Source organism: Amblyomma maculatum, chromosome 4 (genome assembly GCF_055883805.1).
Source record: "Amblyomma maculatum isolate TAMU_Amacu chromosome 4, ASM5588380v1, whole genome shotgun sequence".
Taxonomy (NCBI): Eukaryota; Metazoa; Arthropoda; class Arachnida; order Ixodida; family Ixodidae; genus Amblyomma; species Amblyomma maculatum.
Genome location: NC_139347.1, coordinates 128,002,545 through 128,024,202, shown reverse-complemented (window position 1 = coordinate 128,024,202; position 21,658 = coordinate 128,002,545). Strand labels below are relative to the sequence as shown.

The 21,658-nt window shown below is 50.2% G+C and overlaps 1 protein-coding gene across 3 annotated transcripts in view; it reads right to left on the bottom strand.

Moving 5' to 3' along the window:
• Tmtc3 (Transmembrane O-mannosyltransferase targeting cadherins 3) overlaps positions 1-21,658 on the bottom strand; it is a 329,866-nt gene that overhangs the window by 188,774 nt on the left and 119,434 nt on the right. For all 3 annotated transcript variants that reach the window (XM_084602460.1, XM_084602461.1, XM_084602462.1), the window contains one exon: positions 18,741-18,800. In XM_084602460.1, the coding sequence (XP_084458586.1) occupies positions 18,741-18,800 (60 nt within the window). The remainder of the gene's footprint in view (positions 1-18,740; positions 18,801-21,658) is intronic.

Here is a 21,658-nt window from a genome sequence, read left to right as displayed (position 1 = left end):
CAAAGTGCCAGTAAACCTGCTTGTACATATTTTACCAACTTCGAAGATTCAGTCCTTCTTCAACCCGGAGTCTCTGCACGCTACCAAGTGAAGGCCGGGTCGCCATAGCCCCAGCGTCACGACAGCTCACACTCTAACACTTGGCTTGGTGCAATCCGACTGGCCGTACACGTCGCCCGGGGCCGTACAGGCGGATAGGTCGACGGCTATTATGGCCCTTGAGCGCTTCCTCATTGAAATGGAGGAAAGCGCCAAAGATCAGACCCGCCCCACTGTACCAGAGGAAGTATCGAGGACAACGATGCCCTTAATCAGCCGTCCATCAACTAATACTGCACTAACCCCGTCTTTTGAAGAAATGTTATCTCCAAACTGACCCCAACGGAACCATGTGCCACTGTTGCCGAAACCCGGCGACTGCTGTACCACATCGAATGAGAATGTCCTGAATATAGTGACCTTCGGAGGTCACAGAACTTCCTTCACACACCACACGCACAAATTCCACCTGTGCACTTGCACGCGTACAATTTTCGAGATAGCAAAACAAGACCACCACATTTAGGAGCGCTATGTCGTCTCCTTTCCTTACGTTTGCACCTCGGAGCTCGCGCCTGTAATTTTCTACACGAACGTGCACAAACTAGATCAAATTTCTGCCCTCTTACTATTGTCGCATAGCGAGCTATGCCTATGTCGCGCGCCGTTTTCCGGACCCGTGCACAGCCGGGGAGCGGTCCTTTTTTTCTTTTGCACGGCGTCGCTGTGCTTTCCCCTTCTTCTTGGGGGGGTATTCACGATGTACGCCGTTCGGAAAATGGTTAACGGCTGTGAAGGAGGCGAGCTGTTGAAAGCTCGCGTCCCAACCGGTTAACGCCTGAGGGCTTGGGGGCGACGGCTGAGAGCACGGACGGAGCTTTGTGTTTTGTGCCGTCGGCGTCCTTGCGGCCCATGTGTTTTTGGTTTACCTTTTGTGTGTTTGGGTGCCAGGCGGAGATGCGCCGCGTCTTCTAGAAATTCACGCGGTGCTCGCCAGGAAACAACCTCGCGGGCACCGGCGTCCTATTGGTTTCTCAGCTGTAAAGAAAGTCGTCTCATTGGCTCCGATAAGCGCATTTCCGCCTGGTAACAAACACTGCCTGGAGAATCCTGAAGAACGTGGACAGAGGGGTTTTGGCGGCAAGTAAGGGAGGACGGCGACCATCCGAGCTGCTGCTCGGGACCCCTGCTCGGAAGATGTCGCGTTGGCGGACTGATGTGTTGTTAATTTGAATTAGTTGTTTATTTGGTACTACTGGATTCGCTTTAATTATTGTTTGAGTTCATCTTTATTAAATTCAGTTATCTTGTGTTATCAAACGAAACCGCCTGGTCCCTTTCTTCAATGCGGCGGAGCCGTCGTGCCGTCAAGAAAGTTCAACGTGTGAACACTTCGTTACAAGTGGTGGAAGGTGCGTGGTAACGACGACCCCGCTCTACCGGAGATGCGCCCCCATCTCAGGAGTGATCCGGACATGCAGGCGACAGCTGACTTCGCTACGATGACGAGCTCTCAACCGAGGATGTCCATCCCCCCTCCTGTTTTTAAGGGAACCCCTGAGGAGTCCGTGGCGGAATGGCTGACCTGCTACGAGCACGTATCATCGTTGAACGCTTGGGACGACGACACAAAGGTGAAATTTTTATACCTTGCCCTTGATGGCGATGCGAAGAAGTGGCACACCACACAGCTGCTTACCGGTGCGCCGATTTCTTGGAGTGACTGGGCGGCGAAGCTCAAGACCTGCTTCAGCAGCCGCCACGCGACGGAAATCGCTCACCTTCGGCTGCAGAACCGGGTACACCTGCCGTCGGAGTCTCCGGAGCAATACTTTTATGATGTGCTGCAGCTGTGCGCCAGGGTCGACCGCAAAATGCCGGAAGAAGACAAATTGCGTCATCTGCTGCGGGGCCTGCAACCGGCGACAATGGAGAAGATGATAATATCCAATCCGTCCAGCTGCGCCGACTTCCTGCAGACACTGCAACGCCTCAGTCAGGCCGCGCTGATGGGTTTCACTTCCCGGGTGCTGCCGGCCACCGCAGCAAACACCACCTACCTGGCAACGGGACCCTGTGTTTGTAATTCTAACATATTGCCAACAGCTGGCAGTGCTGACAACGAGCCTCGTCCGTTGACTGTGCCGGGATCTGGGCAGCCCCACCTACTTCCCACCTACACTGCTGCCTCCCATGGTCAACAACAAAGGCTCGCAGGTGAGCAAGATTTCAAGGCGATCGCCGCCTCTCTAGAATCGTTATCCGGACGTCTAAAGGCAATGGAAGAAGAAATTTTTCGTAGGCGCGCGCCATGGCCCCAGAGAACCTCGCGTGACGACGACGGACGGCCGCGATGCCACTACTGTAACCGAAGCGGTCACATAGCTCGAAATTGTCGCCAGCGATGGAGAGACGAGGCCCGCGAACAGAGAAATGCGCGCCACGAGCAGGCTCCCAATCCGGGAAACGGGAACGGCCGGGCTTAGGTGGTCAGCCTGGCCGATCTGTGAGCGTGATGACCGAAGACCAACTCCTCACGGTCCAAGTCGAGGCAAATAACTTGAAGACCACCCTTCTCATCGACACTGGCGCCTCCGTAAACATCATTTCGTCCGGCTTCGCGGCTAAAATTGCTTCAAAAGTCGAACTAACTGAGGGCACTGCTTTTATCAAAGGAATCAGCGGAGACTTATTAGCACCTGTAGGAGAAACAGATGTAGTGCTTCAATTCGGATCAACCAGATTCAGCGTAAGATTCATTGTCCTCAAGGACTGCCCTTATGAGTTGATAGGAGGGCTCCCATTTTGCCGGCAGGCAAACCTGCTGATTGACTTCCTCCGTAAACAACTAAAAATAGGGAGTGAAGTGTACCAGCTGCACCTCAATACTAGCGTGCAATCGCAGTCAAATGTGGTCACTGCACGAAGTAAAGAACAAGTTTCCATCGAGCCTCGTACGGAAGCCATTTTAAGGGTACACATACCGAGAGACGGAATTCAGCTTGTCGAGCCAAAGTCAACCCTTAGAAGTGGCCTGCAGGTGGCGCGGACTGTCGTGAACGTGGTTGGTGGGATCGGCATCGTCCGTGTTGCAAACCCTACCTTGCTGCCGATAGTGGTACATCGCGACGCGAAGATCGGCTGGGCCACATCACTTCATGAGGCGCAACTCGGACTCGCCGTGCCACACGACCCCACTGCGACAGAGGACTTTGACGTCCAAACTGGGCCACACCTGACGCCATCTGAGAGGGATGAGCTCTTGTCCGTTATTCATAAGTTTCGTCACCTGTTTACCGGCGAGCACAATCCGATTCAGCGCACTCACGTAACGGAGCATACTATAAACACGGGCAGCTCAGCACCCATTTGTCAACATCCGTACCGCCACTCACCCTTCGAGAGGGAGGTCATTAAAGCGCAAGTGGAAGAGATGCTTCGTGACGGAGTGATCAGAGAGTCGCACAGTCCCTGGTCATCGCCCGTCGTTCTCGTGAAAAAGCCGCAGGGAGGTTGGCGTTTCTGCGTTGATTTCCGAAGGGTGAACGCGGTTACCGAGAAAGACGTGCACCCATTACCGCGAATCGATGACATTTTGGATCTGCTGCAGGGTTCTCGATATTTCACGACGCTTGACCTCACTTCAGGCTATTGGCAGGTAGGAATCCGCGAAGAGGACAAGTCGAAGACAGCATTCGCATGCGGCTCCGGTCTGTACGAGTTCAATGTCGTTCCCTTCGGTCTGTGCAATGCTCCCGCGACATTCCAGAGGATGATCAACAAAGTTTTGAGTGGTCTTCTCTGGAGGGTGTGTTTGGCCTATTTGGATGACATTGTCATTTTCTCGAAGACCATGAAAACTCACCTAGAGGACTTGGAAAAGGTGTTAAGCGCTCTTGATGAAGCCAACTTGCGTCTGAAGCCGGAAAAATGCAGCTTCGCGCAACAAGAAATCAGGTATCTCGGGCACGTGCTGACTGGAGAGAACATCAGACCAGATCCGGACAAAATAGCCGCGATCGAAAAGCTCCCAGCGCCAAAAAACAAGAAAGGAGTTCAGAGTTTCCTGGGAATCTGCAATTATTATCGGCGTTTCATCAAGGATTTCTCCCTAATCTCCCGACCTTTGACTAATTTGACAAGGAAGAATGTTTCGTTTGAGTGGGACACGGCATGCGAGGCGGCCATGCAAGCGCTCAAAGAGAAGCTGACTACGGCGCCAGTTCTGCGTCAATTCGAGCCAGGCAAGCCCATCGAAATCCATACGGATGCCTGTGACTACGGTCTTGGTGCTGTGCTGGTTCAAAAAGACGAGGGTCGGGAACATGTCATCGCCTACGCCAGCCGTCATCTCAACAAAGCGGAAGCTAATTACAGCACCACAGAAAAGGAATGTCTGGCTGTCGTTTACGCCTGTAGGCAGTTTCGACCTTATATATTCGGCAGTAACTTCACCGTGATCACAGATCAAGCCAGCCTCGCATGGCTGATGAATGTCAAGAATCCGAATGGACGCCTCATGAGATGGTCCCTGCTGTTGCAAGAGTTTGACCTGACTCTCAAACACCGCCCAGGTTTGAAGAACGCAGATGCAGACACCCTTTCTCGCCTGCCACGCGAGCCGGCACCGGTTAGTGAAGATAACTTTGCACCGCTGCTTGTGCTAGGTCGCGTGGATGTAGGCATGAAGCAGAGGGAAGACCCTTGGATGAGGGAAGTGATAGGACACCTGGAGAACCCGGATTCACCCGTTGCCAGAACACTGAAAAAAACGGCACGGTGTTTTCGAATGATCAACGGTGTGTTGCACAGGCGAGCGAAAGGTTTCGAGTCAGACTACGACGCACTGGTTGTACCAAAATGTTTGCGGTCAGAGGTGCTAAGGGGCTGCCACGATGATCTCACGGCGGGACACCTCGGGGTCAAGCGCACATGGGAGAAGATACGTAGGCGTTACTTCTGGCCTAAGATGTTCGCGCAGGTGTCAAACTACGTGCTGTCTTGCCCTGACTGCCAGACGCGCAAAGCCCCACCGGGCAAACCAATCGGGTTTCTCCAGCCTCTTCCCCCGGTGGCAATGCCTTTTAAACAGGTTGGAATGGACTTTTTGGGACCATTTACGAAGAGTCAATCCGGAAACCGCTACATCCTCGTGATGACTGATTACCACACGAAGTGGGTCGAAGCAGTAGCATGCCCGGCGGCTACAGCTGCTGAGGCCGCGCAGGGCTTTGTGCGAGAGATCGTCCTACGCCACGGGGCACCAGGCCGCATCATTACGGACCGCGGACAACATTTTGTTGCTTCCTTGATTGAGGAAATATTTAAAGCCATGGGTACAGACCACGTGAAAACAACAGCGTACCACCCGCAAACCAATGGCTTGTGCGAACGTTTCAACCGCACGCTTGCCGACATGCTCAGCATGTATGTCTCCTGTCGTGACGCTGGGGCTACGTCGACCCGGCCTTCACTTGGTAGCGTGCAGAGACTCGGGTTGAAGAAGGACTGAATCTTCGAAGTTGGTAAAATATGTACAAGCAGGTTTACTGGCACTTTGGGAAAACGTATTTACAAGAATATTTACATGAAAAAGAAGGGTACATCAGCAAAATGACAAGCGTTAAGAGTTCATAGCGAGAAGCGACTGGATGAGCCGTTTACCCAGGGCCCAGAGCGACATTTCGTGCTCTGCAGCGTCCTTAAAAACCCCCTATGTCCAGCCCCTCTCTGAAGATGCTGACCAACCAAATCCAGGGCACGCCCCTCAGGTATCGGCATCCAATCGAACACATCACTGCACTGATGGTCTGAAGCACTGACTGGTCCGGCATTCATTCGTTGGGCGTGATCACTTGTTGGCGGGAAAAGCTTGGGAACGGCGAGGAGAGGAGGTACATTTCTATTCTTCAGCAAAGAAACCACAGGCTGGTTCTGACAAGGGGTTTTACTTCTCAGAAACCCGAGTGCACGTGGCGCCGCATAGGGCTCCCAACATGGTCCCTTTTCGACAATTGCAAATCTTTCCTGCATTCCCGGGAAATCACTTAATGGCCGTATGAGTCATGCTCCTTTCTTGTCCTGCACGTCAGCGGACATGTCACTCTGTCGTCTCCTTTGGATAGGAGGCATTCATCACTGGAGGATAGCACTTCTCGACTGGAAGGGTGAACAAAAGAAAGAAAGCACTTCCTGCTATTTCCCGCAGGGGGACGTTTCTTTGTGTTTTTCCAGACGTTCTCTTGACAGGGTCAATTTGGCATTTGCAGGTTGTCCACAAAGCAAAACAGGCTTACAAAACAGGATTCCTGGAAACAGGCTCACTTAGAGCCATTGGACCATCACCACATTTCCACAGCACTTATTCATGCCCACAGGCGAACAATAGAGCGCGCAAATGCGGATGCTTGGTCGTAACAGCCTCCTCCCCCGCCAGAAGAGTCTCGGAGGGCAGCAGTCCCAGCTGCTGCATGAAGAGACGACTTAATGGTCTGCACGTGAACGCTTGAAGCTCGCTGTTGCTTGTCGCGTTGTCTTGATTGTTGTAGGCCAAATTGCTCGAGCTGTCTGAAACTCAACCACATGTCGAAGCAAGCACTCGGCTCCCGTCTGAAGAGACCAGGTCAAAAGAAAACTGCCATTGTTGTTCGAGAAAAGCCCACTCTCAAGACGTTCAGGACCCACGTATTCCTAGAAAACCAAACGTGCTGCTTTACATAGTCACACATATACAAGCGCACGAAAAAAAAAAAAAAAAAAAAAAAAAACCTGATTATCAATTTGGATACATGGTGAGGAACATCTCGGACCGCTTAGAAAGAGCGGCTAAGCGCGTCCGCATTCCCATTTAACTTCCCCTTTTTGTATCTTATTTCAAAATTGTACTGCTGTAAAATCAAGCTCCACCTAAGAAGGCGACTGTTCTTCGATGTCGCAGTTGGCAGCCAAGCCAGGGGACAATGGTCCGTCTCTACGGTGAATTTGGCCCCTCCAAGATAGCACTGCAATTTTTGAATGGCCCATACAATGCAAGCGCATTCTTTCTCTGACGCGCAATAAGCCCTCTCTCTAGAACTCAGTTTTCTGCTCAAGTAGAGCACGGGGTGCTCATTACCGTCGTCATCTCTCTGGCAGAGAACAGCACCTAACCCTCGATCACTGGCATCACACTGGACCGTGAATTCTCGGCCATAGTCTGGAGCTCGCAATACCGGACGGCTAATCAGCACAGCCTTCAGGTTTACGAAGGAGGCTTCCTTTTGTTCGTCCCAGACTACATTTGTCGGTTCTGTCCTGCGGAGAGCGTCGGTCAGAGGGCTAGCCAAAGATGAATAGTTAGGGATGTAGTGATTGTAGTATCCCGTCAGACCTAGGAATGCTCGAATTTCCGTCTTCGTGCTCGGCCGCGGGTAGTCTGCTACCGCAGAAATCTTAATCTCGCTGGGTTTCCTGAAACCTTGACCTACATTGTGACCCAAGTAGTCCACGGTCGCCCTTGCCAGGCAACATTTCTCGGCCTTTACGGTTAGTCCAGCTTGACGCAAAAGGCTCAGTACAGCTCTTAGATGTACCATATGGTCCGCCCATGAGTCGGAAAAAACCGCAATGTCGTCTAAATAAGGCACCGCGAATGTTTCACACCCCTTTAAAACCCTATCCATGAGTCGTGAAAAACAAAATGGAGCATTTTTGAGCCCGAAACTCATCATTGTTGGCTGGTAGCTGCCCGTCGGAGTGACGAAAGCCGCGTATCTGCTGGCGCGTTCAGTGAGCGGTACTTGCCAATATCCTCGAGTAAGGTCCAGCGTAGTCACATATGCCGCTCTACTGACCTGTTCTACTCTCTCCTCAATATTCGGAATAGGATACACTTGATCCCTGGTGAGAGAATTTAGCTTTCGGTAGTCTACCACAGGCCTAGGGTCTTTACCTGGAGCTTCTACTAAGATCATAGGCGAAGCATAATCGCTTTCCGAGGGTTTTATTACTCCCAATTCCAGCATGCGAGTTACTTCCCTATCCAGAATTTCTCTTTGCCTTGGAGAAAATCGGTAGCACCTTGATCGCACTGGCACGTCTGAAGTCAGCTCAATATCGTGCTCAGTAAAATCAGTTCTGCCTGGCCTGTCCACGAAGCAGGCCTCAAACTCTGTTATTATCTCGCCCAGATCGGACAGCTGGGATTTCTTTAGTTCTCCTCTCTGCTCCGTCTTTTTGAGAAGCTCCTGAGCGTTGCTTCCTTTTCCGCTGAGGCAAATCAAGTTGTCCCCCATCTCCTCGGGAAGGTTTAACGTTAGATTTACCACGGCTTCCCTCTGCACATAAGGCTTCATAAGATTGCAATGATAAATGCGCACTTCTTTACGCCTACCGGGAATTTTCACTGCGTAGTTAGTGTCAGAAAGCTTTGCAACGACTTCAGCAGGTCCTTCCCACTGTACTTCGAGCTTATTCTTGGGATCATTGGCTTGCTCCATAGCTAAGTCCTCTCGGGTTCCACTTAGAAGTCTCGTGAGATTACTAGACACCGGCGGCAAGAGGTTACTCTCTAGAACGTCCTCATTCCGTGTCTTATCAAGCTCACTTTCTAGTTGACTTATCTGAGATGCCTCGCTCTCAAAGTTTTCTGACCGGCTATCTTCCGCATCGACCACTGTTTTAACTGCCGTTTCTTCCGCTGTGGATTTTTCTGGAATGAGCAGTGTAGCTAGTTCTCGCGCCTTTGAACGTGTTAAGGCTGGCACAACTCTGTCTCCGAAAAGGATGCCCCTCTTTCGCAGTAGCATGTCCGATTTGTTAGAGAACAAATACGGATAGCACTTAGGAAGCTTTCCTGAAACGGCAGCCTCGGTTGTTAACTCGCCGAAAGGGCCCTCGATGACCACGTTCGCGATTGGCAAGCACACACTCTGTTCCTCCACTACCTGGCGGATCCACGCACACTGTCCTGTATAGTCGGAAGGCGACACATACGCCGGATGGACAACATCTATCGTTGCGGCCGAATCGCGCAGTACCTTGCAAGGCTTCCCGTTGACTACTAGGTCATGCAGGTAGGGTTCCAAAAGCTTAATGTTTTCATCGCAGTCACTGACATACGAGAAAGCAATCTTTTCTTTCCGGCAGTTGACGGCAATGTGACCCTGCTCATTACACCTAAAGCATGTGAGCGGCTTCCTAGCCCCAAGCTTGTTCTTTGTGTTCTGCGCGTTGGTCACTTCCCCACTTTTCTCACTGCCGTCCTTTCTAGGGCGTTTGCCTGAAGAAGCCTTCCTTTCTCCGTTTGCAAATCTAGCAAAGTGCCTTTTCTGGCGGTTATTCACACTGAACTTGGGATTGCGGGGCCTATCCACTGCTGGGTTGCTGAATTGTCGACGCGAAGCATACTCCTCAATAAGTTCGGCAGCTTCAGTTGCAGACTTAATTTCGCCTCGGTCCTGTAACCAATTTCTTTCTTTTTCTGGGAGGCAGTTATAAAACTGCTCCAAAAGAATTCGCTCGACTACAGCGTCCCTATCACTGTAGGAATCAGTGCTCTTTAGCCACTCGCCCAAATTAACTCTTAAATTGTACAGGAATTCAGGGTAACTCTCGTCCCTGGACTTAGTAGCGTTCCGAAAACGTTGTCTGAACGCCTCGGCGCTAAGCCTATACTTTCTCAGAAGGCAAGTTTTGACCTTCTCGTAGTTGTCCGCGTCCTCCTTGCTCAGCCGCGCGACAACCTCCGCTGCCTCGCAGGGCAGAACCGTCAATAATCTCTGAGACCAAGTGTCTCGCTGGAAGGACAGTTTTTCGCAGGTTCGCTCAAAGTTAGCCAGATACAGACCGATATCCCCTGATATCACATATGGCTGCATGTACTTTGACATCTTGAAATCTGCCTCCTTGTTGAGACGAGGTACCGCTAGCTGGGGACAATCGCCCGACCTCTTGCTCAACTCTAGTTCTAATTTCCGGAGCTCAATTTCTTGGTCCAGCTTTTTTGCTTCTCTTTCAAGCTTCTCACGTTCGTGCTCCCTTTCCTCTTTTTCCCTCTCAAGTTCACGCTCTCTTTCCTCTTTTTCCCTCTGACGTTCGCGCTCCCTTTCCTCTTTCTGCTGTCTGAGCTGTTCCTTTTTTTGCCCGATGAGGTTCCATGCTTCACTGAGCTCCTCATCATCGGTTCCCAGATCAGTGATTGCCTTTATAATCAAGGGTTTTCGTGCCAAACCACTTGTATTAATTCCCAATTCCTCACACAATAGCAACAGTTCCGGTTTCTGCAGCTTTTGTAGGTCCATGATCGCTCCGAGTGTCGGCTACTTCCAAAACAACAGTGCAAACTACCAAACCTAAAGGCGTTTCAACACTTTTTACCAGTTCTTAAAATCTAACCCTGTTCTAGAACCTGGTCCACATCAGAAGAAAAGCCAAGCACTCACCCACACATGCGATCGATGTTCCGAGCTGCCCTCTTGTTGGCCGATTGTTGCGCCTGCTTGTTGCTTGAGATGCCACCTCCGATCACCAGATGTTGTGGCTTGTAGCTTCAGATCCACCTCCAATCACCAGATGTTGTGGCTTGTAGATTCAGACCCCAACGCTGGTCACCAGTGTTGGGGCTTGTAGATTCAGATCCTACCGCTGATCACCAGTCGTTGTGCTTGTAGATTCAGATCCCACCGCTGATCACCAGTTGTCGTGACGCTGGGGCTACGTCGACCCGGCCTTCACTTGGTAGCGTGCAGAGACTCGGGTTGAAGAAGGACTGAATCTTCGAAGTTGGTAAAATATGTACAAGCAGGTTTACTGGCACTTTGGGAAAACGTATTTACAAGAATATTTACATGAAAAAGAAGGGTACATCAGCAAAATGACAAGCGTTAAGAGTTCATAGCGAGAAGCGACTGGATGAGCCGTTTACCCAGGGCCCAGAGCGACATTTCGTGCTCTGCAGCGTCCTTAAAAACCCCCTATGTCCAGCCCCTCTCTGAAGATGCTGACCAACCAAATCCAGGGCACGCCCCTCAGGTATCGGCATCCAATCGAACACATCACTGCACTGATGGTCTGAAGCACTGACTGGTCCGGCATTCATTCGTTGGGCGTGATCACTTGTTGGCGGGAAAAGCTTGGGAACGGCGAGGAGAGGAGGTACATTTCTATTCTTCAGCAAAGAAACCACAGGCTGGTTCTGACAAGGGGTTTTACTTCTCAGAAACCCGAGTGCCCGTGGCGCCGCATAGGGCTCCCAACATGGTCCCTTTTCGACAATTGCAAATCTTTCCTGCATTCCCGGGAAATCACTTAATGGCCGTATGAGTCATGCTCCTTTCTTGTCCTGCACGTCAGCGGACATGTCACTCTGTCGTCTCCTTTGGATAGGAGGCATTCATCACTGGAGGATAGCACTTCTCGACTGGAAGGGTGAACAAAAGAAAGAAAGCACTTCCTGCTATTTCCCGCAGGGGGACGTTTCTTTGTGTTTTTCCAGAGGTTCTCTTGACAGGGTCAATTTGGCATTTGCAGGTTGTCCACAAAGCAAAACAGGCTTACAAAACAGGATTCCTGGAAACAGGCTCACTTAGAGCCATTGGACCATCACCACATTTCCACAGCACTTATTCATGCCCACAGGCGAACAATAGAGCGCGCAAATGCGGATGCTTGGTCGTAACACTCCTCGCATCATCGGGACTGGGACGAATTCCTGCCTTATGTTCTTTTCGCCTATAATTCGTCGCAACACGAAACGACAGGTTTTTCACCGTTTTTTCTTCTTCACGGACACGAGCCAACACTTCCTGTTGAGGTGGCCCTCGGTATCGCACAAGACGACTGTGACGAATTGGATGCTCACAAGGTGGTGCACCGGCTTCGCCAGGCGCGCCAAGTAGTAGCTCAGCGTGAGAGAGACCGGCAAGAAAAGAACAAAAGGGCATACGACTCCAAACGACGGGATGCTGTTTTCTATCCGGGAGACCTTGTGTACCTGTGGACGCCTTCTCGATCGAAAGGAAAGACCACCAAACTGCTCCACAGATACCACGGGCCGTTCCGTCTGCTCCGGAAGGTATCAGAAAATAACTGGGAGGTCATCGATCGCACCGGCCGAAAGCGGGATGTCGTCAACGCTGAACGTCTGAAACACTACCACACACGGCTTGCTTCTGATGAGGACGCCGACGACGAGTCAGCAAACAGTGATCGTGGTGATGGTGTGCATGCGTTTGAGCGCTGTGTTCGTGTCTCCGCAAGGCCAAAACGTGTAGCGGCCTCGACCGTGAAAAACAGTGATCGCGGTACCTCTGCTGGAAGTGCGACTGAGACATATTCATACTCCGAATCAACATTTCAGTGTAGACCCACGGGAACTCGCACCAACCCCAAAGGAGTAAGGACCGATTATGACAGTGATACCGAGATGTATTACAGCGCGGACGGAAGTGTTAATTAATCCGCCGTGACTTTGTATATACTCCCGAATGTTTTGTGTTTTGTGTGAATACGTGCAAGTGGACATTTTGAGTGTGCCCTGTAACATTTTTACTGATATGCCAATGTTTTATTGCGTGTAAGTGTTCTCTCTACCTTCCTGGTTGTAATCTGTTTCACCTGACATTTATATTTTCTCGTTTTTTCGGCATTGCGTATATTTTATTCAATTTTGGTATTGTTGTGTGGTCCTATCCGGTAGACGTAATTTCATTTTTGAACCTTGTACATAGTTATTCATAGCATTTCCTTGCGGTTTATTTGTACGGGCATGATTGTGACCGAGTGGGACACTCTTTTTCATAGGGGGGAGGTGTCGCATAGCGAGCTATGCCTATGTCGCGCGCCGTTTTCCGGACCCGTGCACAGCCGGGGAGCGGTCCTTTTTTTCTTTTGCACGGCGTCGCTGTGCTTTCCCCTTCTTCTTGGGGGGGTATTCACGATGTACGCCGTTCGGAAAATGGTTAACGGCTGTGAAGGAGGCGAGCTGTTGAAAGCTCGCGTCCCAACCGGTTAACGCCTGAGGGCTTGGGGGCGACGGCTGAGAGCACGGACGGAGCTTTGTGTTTTGTGCCGTCTGCGTCCTTGCGGCCCATGTGTTTTTGGTTTACCTTTTGTGTGTTTGGGTGCCAGGCGGAGATGCGCCGCGTCTTCTAGAAATTCACGCGGTGCTCGCCAGGAAACAACCTCGCGGGCACCGGCGTCCTATTGGTTTCTCAGCTGTAAAGAAAGTCGTCTCATTGGCTCCGATAAGCGCATTTCCGCCTGGTAACAAACACTGCCTGGAGAATCCTGAAGAACGTGGACAGAGGGGTTTTGGCGGCAAGTAAGGGAGGACGGCGACCATCCGAGCTGCTGCTCGGGACCCCTGCTCGGAAGATGTCGCGTTGGCGGACTGATGTGTTGTTAATTTGAATTAGTTGTTTATTTGGTACTACTGGATTCGCTTTAATTATTGTTTGAGTTCATCTTTATTAAATTCAGTTATCTTGTGTTATCAAACGAAACCGCCTGGTCCCTTTCTTCAATGCGGCGGAGCCGTCGTGCCGTCAAGAAAGTTCAACGTGTGAACACTTCGTTACACTATGGAGGGGCCGCATCGACGATCAACTGCAAAAACAGCGAAGACTCGAACCTTCCAGTCGTCACCTTAAGACCGAGCAATACGCTGCTCTTCGGGGCCGGCTGCTGGCGAAAGAGCAGCGCCGTGTCTCCAATCACATTTCCGAAATAGGCAGTGCAACCGCAGAACAACCGCAGAACAACCGCAGATAAGCGCGTGGGGCGCAGCCCTTCTGTGCTGGCCACGAGACCCGATTGAGCGGCCGAGCGCTGGGGTGGCAGCAGGGCGGTCCTTCCGGTGCACGAATTAGCGGACGCCAACGGACGGCCCAAAGTGTTGGGGCGCCGTGATAACTGCGCTGCCTGAAACATACAGGTGGACACTGCGAAGGCAGAATACTTCGGGCAAGCGCTTGCGCTACCGGACGGATACCGAAGGCATGTGTAAATGCGTACACGCCTCTCCTTATCGAACATTGTCGTAGTACGGCGGCACTACCAACGCATTGCGCGGAAAGTGGAGAGAGGACTGAGAAAGAAAAAAAAAAGCAGAAAAACAAAAGGATTCCGCAAGGCGCAGCTGATTACGCAAGTCAATAACAACAGTAAAAAAAAAAAAAAAGGAAAGGGTGCGATAGGGAAGGAAGGAAAAGGTCTGGGGGAACCGGAAATTGCCGGTCGCGACCGAGCGTAAGGTAGGAGAGCGAACAAAACTAACAACCCCAAGCGCCCGCGTCGGCCCCCAGCGGTAGAGATAAACATCGCGAAGCAGCCAACGCAGCGACACCTGCTCCGCTCAGCAGCGGAACGCAGAAAAAATAAATAAATAAATAAATAAAAAACAAGGGCGAACCGGCCAGGCCGCCTGGCGCAGACAAAAAAGGGCGCAAGAAAAACAAGAAACGCAGCCCCCAGAGCACCGGGCAACGCGAGGGCAAAACTCCGGAACAGCAAGCAGACAGGGGCGAGCGAAAGGCACGCGCCCACCCCGGGGCTATGCGGGCGTCGCGTCCGGAAGCTGCTTCCGCATAACAAGGATGTGAGCGCGGCACATTCGGCTTCCGCTAAGTGCGCGGAATTCTGCCGCTGCTTGGACGCCATCCCTTAGTTCCTCCGTTCTTTCCTTTTTTTTATTTTTTTTTATTTATTTTTTCTGGCATCACCCTTCTGGCCTCTTTGCTTTTCCGCGGAGTGTCCCACACCATCAACGACCAGAGCCGCTGCCTTCGTGTCTTTTTGAAACCTTTCTGCGCTCGCCATTTCACTGCCTAACCTCTGCTTCATGAAGCGGCGCAAGACACTGAAAGCACACAAAGCGGGTCAGAGAAGAGGCCTACGGTGTGTACAGACAGGGGTGACGTGAAGTGAGAGCTGCTCGTGCGTCTGACGGAGCAGATTCCTGACGTCGCGGGGTTCAAAAAGGCGCTGACCTGTGTGATGTATACGCACGACGGACAGCCAGGAATCCGGCACTGACTTTTTTATTTTGCTTTTTTTTTTTCGCCGCGGCCAAGCAGCGCCCCCACGGCAGGTGTCCGTGTACGTCGACAAGCAGAATGGAGACGTGCAGAGATATTACACGGACAACTATCACTCCAAAGTACACAACAAAGACTACAAAGACACTACCGCACTCATTGGGTATATTCTACATAACCGCATTCACATGCCGGTTTTTTTTTTTTTTTTTTTTCAGTCTTTTCCAGACTCACTCTCGCGTTAAACGTGAATAATAACGCCAATGATGGTGCATCCGTTAACACTGTAGGCTGACAATGCACAGTCGTTAGCTATCAGCGATAAAACGACGGAAATAATTAACCGTTAACTATGGTGCCCAATTTCTTTGAAGGGCGAATTTTATCAGCCCTCTTGATAATTTTCAACTATTAATTCATGTATATAATTTTGTACCGTAAACCCTCTCTTTAACGCCCTGTGCGTGGGCCATGAGGAAACAGAAAATAAATACATTATACTGTCGGGTGCCCAAACAAGGGAAGGAGTAATTTCCTGTTCAACTGTGCTCCTGAACACGACTGCACTAATGCCGTTCTACTGAATACGAGCATTCCAGACGAGCAATGACCATTAACGTGCGAATTCTCGACAACTTTAAGAATAAACTATAAACGTCCAATTGCACCCTCTCCAAAAGGGACCACAAAATATATTTCTGCATCCAGCTTTGCAATTTTGATCCCTACTTGAATGAAGCGAAGAGCTAATTGTTCAACCTAGCGTACTTAAATCATCCTGCTCTGCTAGATCTGGGCATGAGGAGACACCAACGCGCACACCGCCTTACAATAAGTACGCAGACCACCTCGCTATCTTGTGTATCCACGGACCCACCAGAGAAATGGTGTCAACTTTGTAGCAGGACTTATACAGCCTCAGACCTCTGCTGCCAGCCTGATGTTTAAACCAGCTTTCGCAAAGATCCAAAACTAAAGCTCAGAAGTCACGTGAGAAATGCAGTGGACCATAAATGGGGGACTGTGTTGTTCAACACTTTCGCAAAAGGTTGTTTGCGCTGCTCTGTCCCACTGTCTGGTAACTCAGTGCATTCTAAACCCTGTGGCTCTTAGCAAGGGTTTTGCCATGCAATATTATTGGCTTTCGCCGACACAAACACTCCCTCCTAACTAGACACATCCACCACTGATGCATGACATTCTACCATTAATCTCACAGGATTAGTAGTTAACCTACGAGAACAAGCTGGTGTCCTTGTCCACCCTTCTACAATGTATCCTACCTATCTCATCCAGCAACAGTTCACCATATAGATAGAAACCTTTCCGTACACCTCACTGTCCATAAACTCAAGCACAGCAAATTATATAATACGGGTCATTTTCCTTGCCTTGGCTCCCCCTTGACCTTCATCGGAACAGTCAGATTCTAGCGCTCTCCGTCAAGACGGATTTTCCTTAATCGATCTTTCTTTCTCCATTTTCCCAAAACAAACCTCCTTCCAAACTCACGAATCCCCTCCCCCCCTCCCCCTTTCCCCCCCTGCCCTTTCACCGCATAACAATAAGTGTCCAAAAAGAAGCCTGCCCCCATGCGACACACTGCCCTTCTCCTAACGTTAGATATGGACACATCCAGACTCGGCGCTGTAGCGTTTTACGATTTCACATCCACATCTACCCATTCACCCCAATTCCAAACCTCCGGCTCGTACATTCAACATAGAGCTAGCCAATATTCCATATTATCCCAACAGACACGTCCAGCTTCAGCAGACATAGATGCCCAACGACAAACTCCCCACATTACCATGACTACCTCTCCCTGACGCACTCCATAGTTTCCACTCCAACGGTCAAAGTTTGATGGATCCCTAGCCAGCCTTAACTAAACTGGCCCCCTTCCTCGAACGCGAAACTTTTCGCCTGCCACGGCTAAGCCCTCCGACATGTGGCGAGGCTCCATGCTGTAGTATACACACGCATCGGCACCGGACACTACTGCCAGTTCCGCAGCTTCTTCCAGACACTGCTCGAACCAATTCTCCACTCAGTGTCACCCAGACTTACAACATCCGTAAACGTCATACCGACACACTTATCGCCCCAGCACACCCGCACTTCTTCCACACGCATTTCCGACCAATATTTCTTTTCTATGATGAAAGGTAGCCTGACGTCGCGGCGGTACAGCCATCTGTACTGCAACATCGTTAATGTTCTGCTCGACTACCAACCGGTGCCGTCCTTGCTCACTTATGTTGAAGCACCACCAGAGTTCTCTTGTCGGCAGGACCCGCAGCTCGCGCGCACGAGATGAACGGATGGCACGAAAAAGAAAAAAAGAAAAGAAGCCTGAAACATGAGGAACGTACCGCCGTGTAGATCGCCTTCATCACCACGCCAGTCGAAATGGGAGGCAGCAAAGTTCCGCGAAACACCGCCCGATTATCAGTGCGCAGTTGATAATCGCCCCTATTAGCCAAGGAGACGGCTTTTCCCTTATCTTAACGAGGCGCAACGAAGTAAAAACTAACGGCAGTATACTAAGCAAAAAGGAAGAAAGCGAGAGGTCAGCAAAAAAGTAAAGCTCTCTGCGAAAGGTACTGCTTGGGAAGTCGTTCCCTAACTCTCTCTCATTTTTCGTCTTTCGGCACATGACGTTCGATTTTAATGTTCTTCAACAGCGATCAGAAGTGGCGCTGACGCCATAATCCGTAATATATGAGGGTGGAGGGAGGCACAACACCGAGTACGCGCGATCGGAACAAGTTCCCGCACATGCTTCTCCTAGAGAACGGCACCGCAAGTGGGGATGAAAAAAACGGGAAGCTATATTGAGACCCAGGCGCGCACACCCTCCTGCGGCCGTTTGAGGCGGCGAGCTCTCACATCATTTGCGCCAAGTCATTTTGATGTCGGGGCTCCCTAGCTTTCCCGAGCTGCTTGGTCCCGACGCCCGCGTGCGGTCAGCGGGCGAATAACGTGGAAGGAAGTTGACTATACACTCTGCGCAGACGCCGTGCCGACAAACTTTATACCGATTCGACAGCAGAAGTGCCGATTCTGCAGGCCAGCACAGTAAAGATACGTTGACTGGACTGCCTCGAGAAACTGCAATGTTTGTAGCCAGTGTGGCCCTGTGTCAATAGCTCGACCTTCAATGTCGCGAGAAGCTGCGATTCTTCTTTTTTCTTCTTCTTCTTCTTTTTTTTTTTTTCGAATTCTCGCGACCTCCATTACGTCCTCCTTCAACATGCTCGGCTCGGTTTAAGCGACTGTTGACCTCCTCCACGTGTGCGTCGCAAATAACAAATGCATCCCTTCCCTGTTTTTTCGCGTTTAAACGTCAAGGAGCAGGTATATTTCGATGGCAGTGAAATAATTAACTGCTCGTGCCGAGTGATCTCAGCCCGTTTTAAGGAGCTCCAGGTGGTAAAAGTTTATCCGGGACACTCCACTATACTCGGCATTCCTATTTGCCCATGTGTCAGTTTGGAATAGTATAAACCGTGCAGCTCACGATCATTCTGGCGCTGGTCGTACAATCTTAATCCACGTTACGCTCCGTGGCTGAGCCGAAAAAAAAAATCTTTTGTACGACTCGCATTCCCCGTAAACTTCTAACGCCGGTTGTACACGCACGTAACTATCAAGGGTGCGAAAATACCGCTGCCGGAAACTCACATGTGTTGGGCTGACGTTGGACGAAGAGGGCTCAGCGCCACCAGAGGCCCCGCCGTCTCCCTGCAAGAAGGCCAAAAAAAAAAAAATGAATAAAAAAATTAAAATAAAAAGGAGTTAGGCACACAGACAGTCCTGAGTGAACTGCGGCCACATATACAACACCCCGATGATGTAACACAGGGAGTCCTTTGAAACCGTAACAAAAGGTTTATCGTGAGCGCATTCAACCAAAACGCATCTGGAAAAGCACGCGTGTTTTGATGGGAAATCAGAAACATCTCAGGTCCTCGCATAGCAGGAAGCCATGCTGACACATGCTAATTACACTGATCGCCATCGCCATGGCGGGAGAGGAGACAGGCGTATTTCCTTCCGGATGAGTTTTTAATATGTTCATGTTATTTGCTATGCCCTCCCAATAGGCTGAAGGCGGAGTCGATAAGAGATAGAAGTGGAATATGTAAAAGAGGGAGAAAAAAGCGGCTCTAATGCGATATGCTGTGTACTCTACATAAGGAAGTCGTGGCGTTAGATGCTGCGCTCAGTAAACCCCTACAGACCGAATCACTGCCCTGCCGGCAGGGCACCCGTCATTTGCATTACCAGGCAGCGTTCCATATTCCGAAACTACATGTACACAAAAATATTTCGTCATTCCCTGAAACTTCGGAGAGTTAAAAAAAACTCAGGCTTGCCACGTATGACCACCTAGGTGCATGAATGTCAAAGCTCGCTCGTGCGATGATCTGCGGCAGTGCCCATTCCCCATGCTACCATTAGAAATGTTTACAAAACAGCTCTAGGACTCCCCAGGTACACGAAAACTGAAACACTACTCGAAATTGGTGAGACACTAGAACAGTTGATAAAGGCACGTAAGGAAGCACAAGTATTAAGGCTTCAGACTCCAGTGCAGGCCACATGGTACTGTGCAGGCTATATAATGGAGCCTGTTTACAACTGCAGCTGCAGGGACATGCTACCGATCGCAATCAGACGGCACGTCAAAATCACACGCCTCCCACATTACAGTGAAAAGACATGCAGTGAGGCTGCTGAGGCAACAGTTGCTACTGCGAAGAATCTGGGCTCGTCGTCTGTAGCTCGCACCATGGTGAATTATTTCTATTCCTTTGCTTTGACCACGTCCTCATAAACTGCAGCTGGATAGCTACTGTGCTTGCCTTCAACTTTTAGAGCTATTAGCACCTTCACAGGTGGATTGGCTTAGGCTCCTGATGTAGCTGGACAAGAATCCACATGCCGAACTTGAGGACTAGGGCAGGAGAGGTCACTCTTTTTTAGAGGGCCACTGATCCCATCCTATTGATCTTCTTGATAAATAAAGTTTCTCCAATCCAACCCACTTGTGGCAAGCGCTACTACGTGGCCAGCCAGTACTGCGATACTTCCTGCAGCTTCTCTGCTTCTCTGACGACACCTTTCCACTCTCCCTTTGACAGCGCCAAATGCGCTAGGTCTGGTTGCGTGATGAAGTATAGAATCGAAGGTACATGTGCAGTCTGTTCGAATCCTTTTCGTAAACTATAGCTCCTAGCTTGACTAGCAGATGCACGACAAATGGAAAGCGAAACAACATGACTTTATACGGAACTCTACGTGACGAACGGTTGCATCATAGTTTTGACACGCAAGAGGGAAAAAGCTGGCCCAACATTAGGGTCATTCAGTGATGCCGTACGAAGTGATGGCATGGCAGAGGAGACGGTGCAGGAGACACAAGGGTATTTGGTGTACATGCCGTCGTCTCACTCCCTGCTTCGAGGGCTAGACAATGACTGTTGCGATGCCATATTTACAGCTATCATTGAATTCTGACAACACTGGGACAGATTTTCAGAAATGAGGTTACTTGCGCATTAAAACTGCGTCGGCTAAGCCGCCATGCTGTTTCTTCAATTGAGCGAAAAACTGTTTCCGCGGTGGCATTCCCGCTGCTGTTGAACTTTGCGAGCACGGTGTAAGTTCGGTTTATAATTGGGAAAGGCTTACTATACTGATAAGCCGCACATCTCTGTGGATATCCAAGCCGCGCCGTAAGAGAAGGGAGAAAGACGCGTGTGAAAGAAGAAATAGGTGTCGCAGTGGACGGCTCCGGAGTAATTTAGGCCACCTGGGGATCTTTAACGTGCACTGACATCTCACTGCACACGGGCATCTTTCCATTTCGCCTCCACTGAAACGAGGGCGCCACGGTACGGTTCGAACTAGGCTACTCCGGTTCAGCAGGCGAGCCACCACGGCGTGTATCCATCTGCGAGCTTCGGTCTGTGGCGCTTAGGACACCGAGGAGGAGGAGGTTATGACCGAGAAGATGTGCAACCGCTATGGTGACGAAAAAAAAAAACGGTTTCGAGGAAACGGAACGGCGTAATAACTACCTCAACGTTGTCGACAACTATCTCACTGCAGTAACTACCTCACTGCTGTTTTCGAGACCTCGACCACTTTCGGCGCAGGTGAGCTTTCTAAACCATATATATATATATATATATATATATATATATATATATATATATATATATATATATATATATTACTGTAAAAAATGGGACGTCTTCCTTAGGGTCAGGATGGCAACAACTGAAACCTTACGAAACGGTTTGAGTTGGTTTTGTTTGGTTTAGCTTATAGGACTTTACCGTTCCAAAAACCCCAGGCTATAAAGGACGCCATAGTGAAAGGTTCCGGAAAATTCAACCACAGCCGATGACACCTTGGCTTAAAATACGCGCTTTCGCTAGGGCAACGCAAGAGGCATTTACGTTCAAACACCCTATTTCACGTATTCAGCATATGGCGTGGTAATAAAAGAAGGTGCACTGATTTTCCTCATGCTATCAATTACGCAACAGGACGCCAGTGATTGATATTCAGGAAAGATGTACCCACTCAGT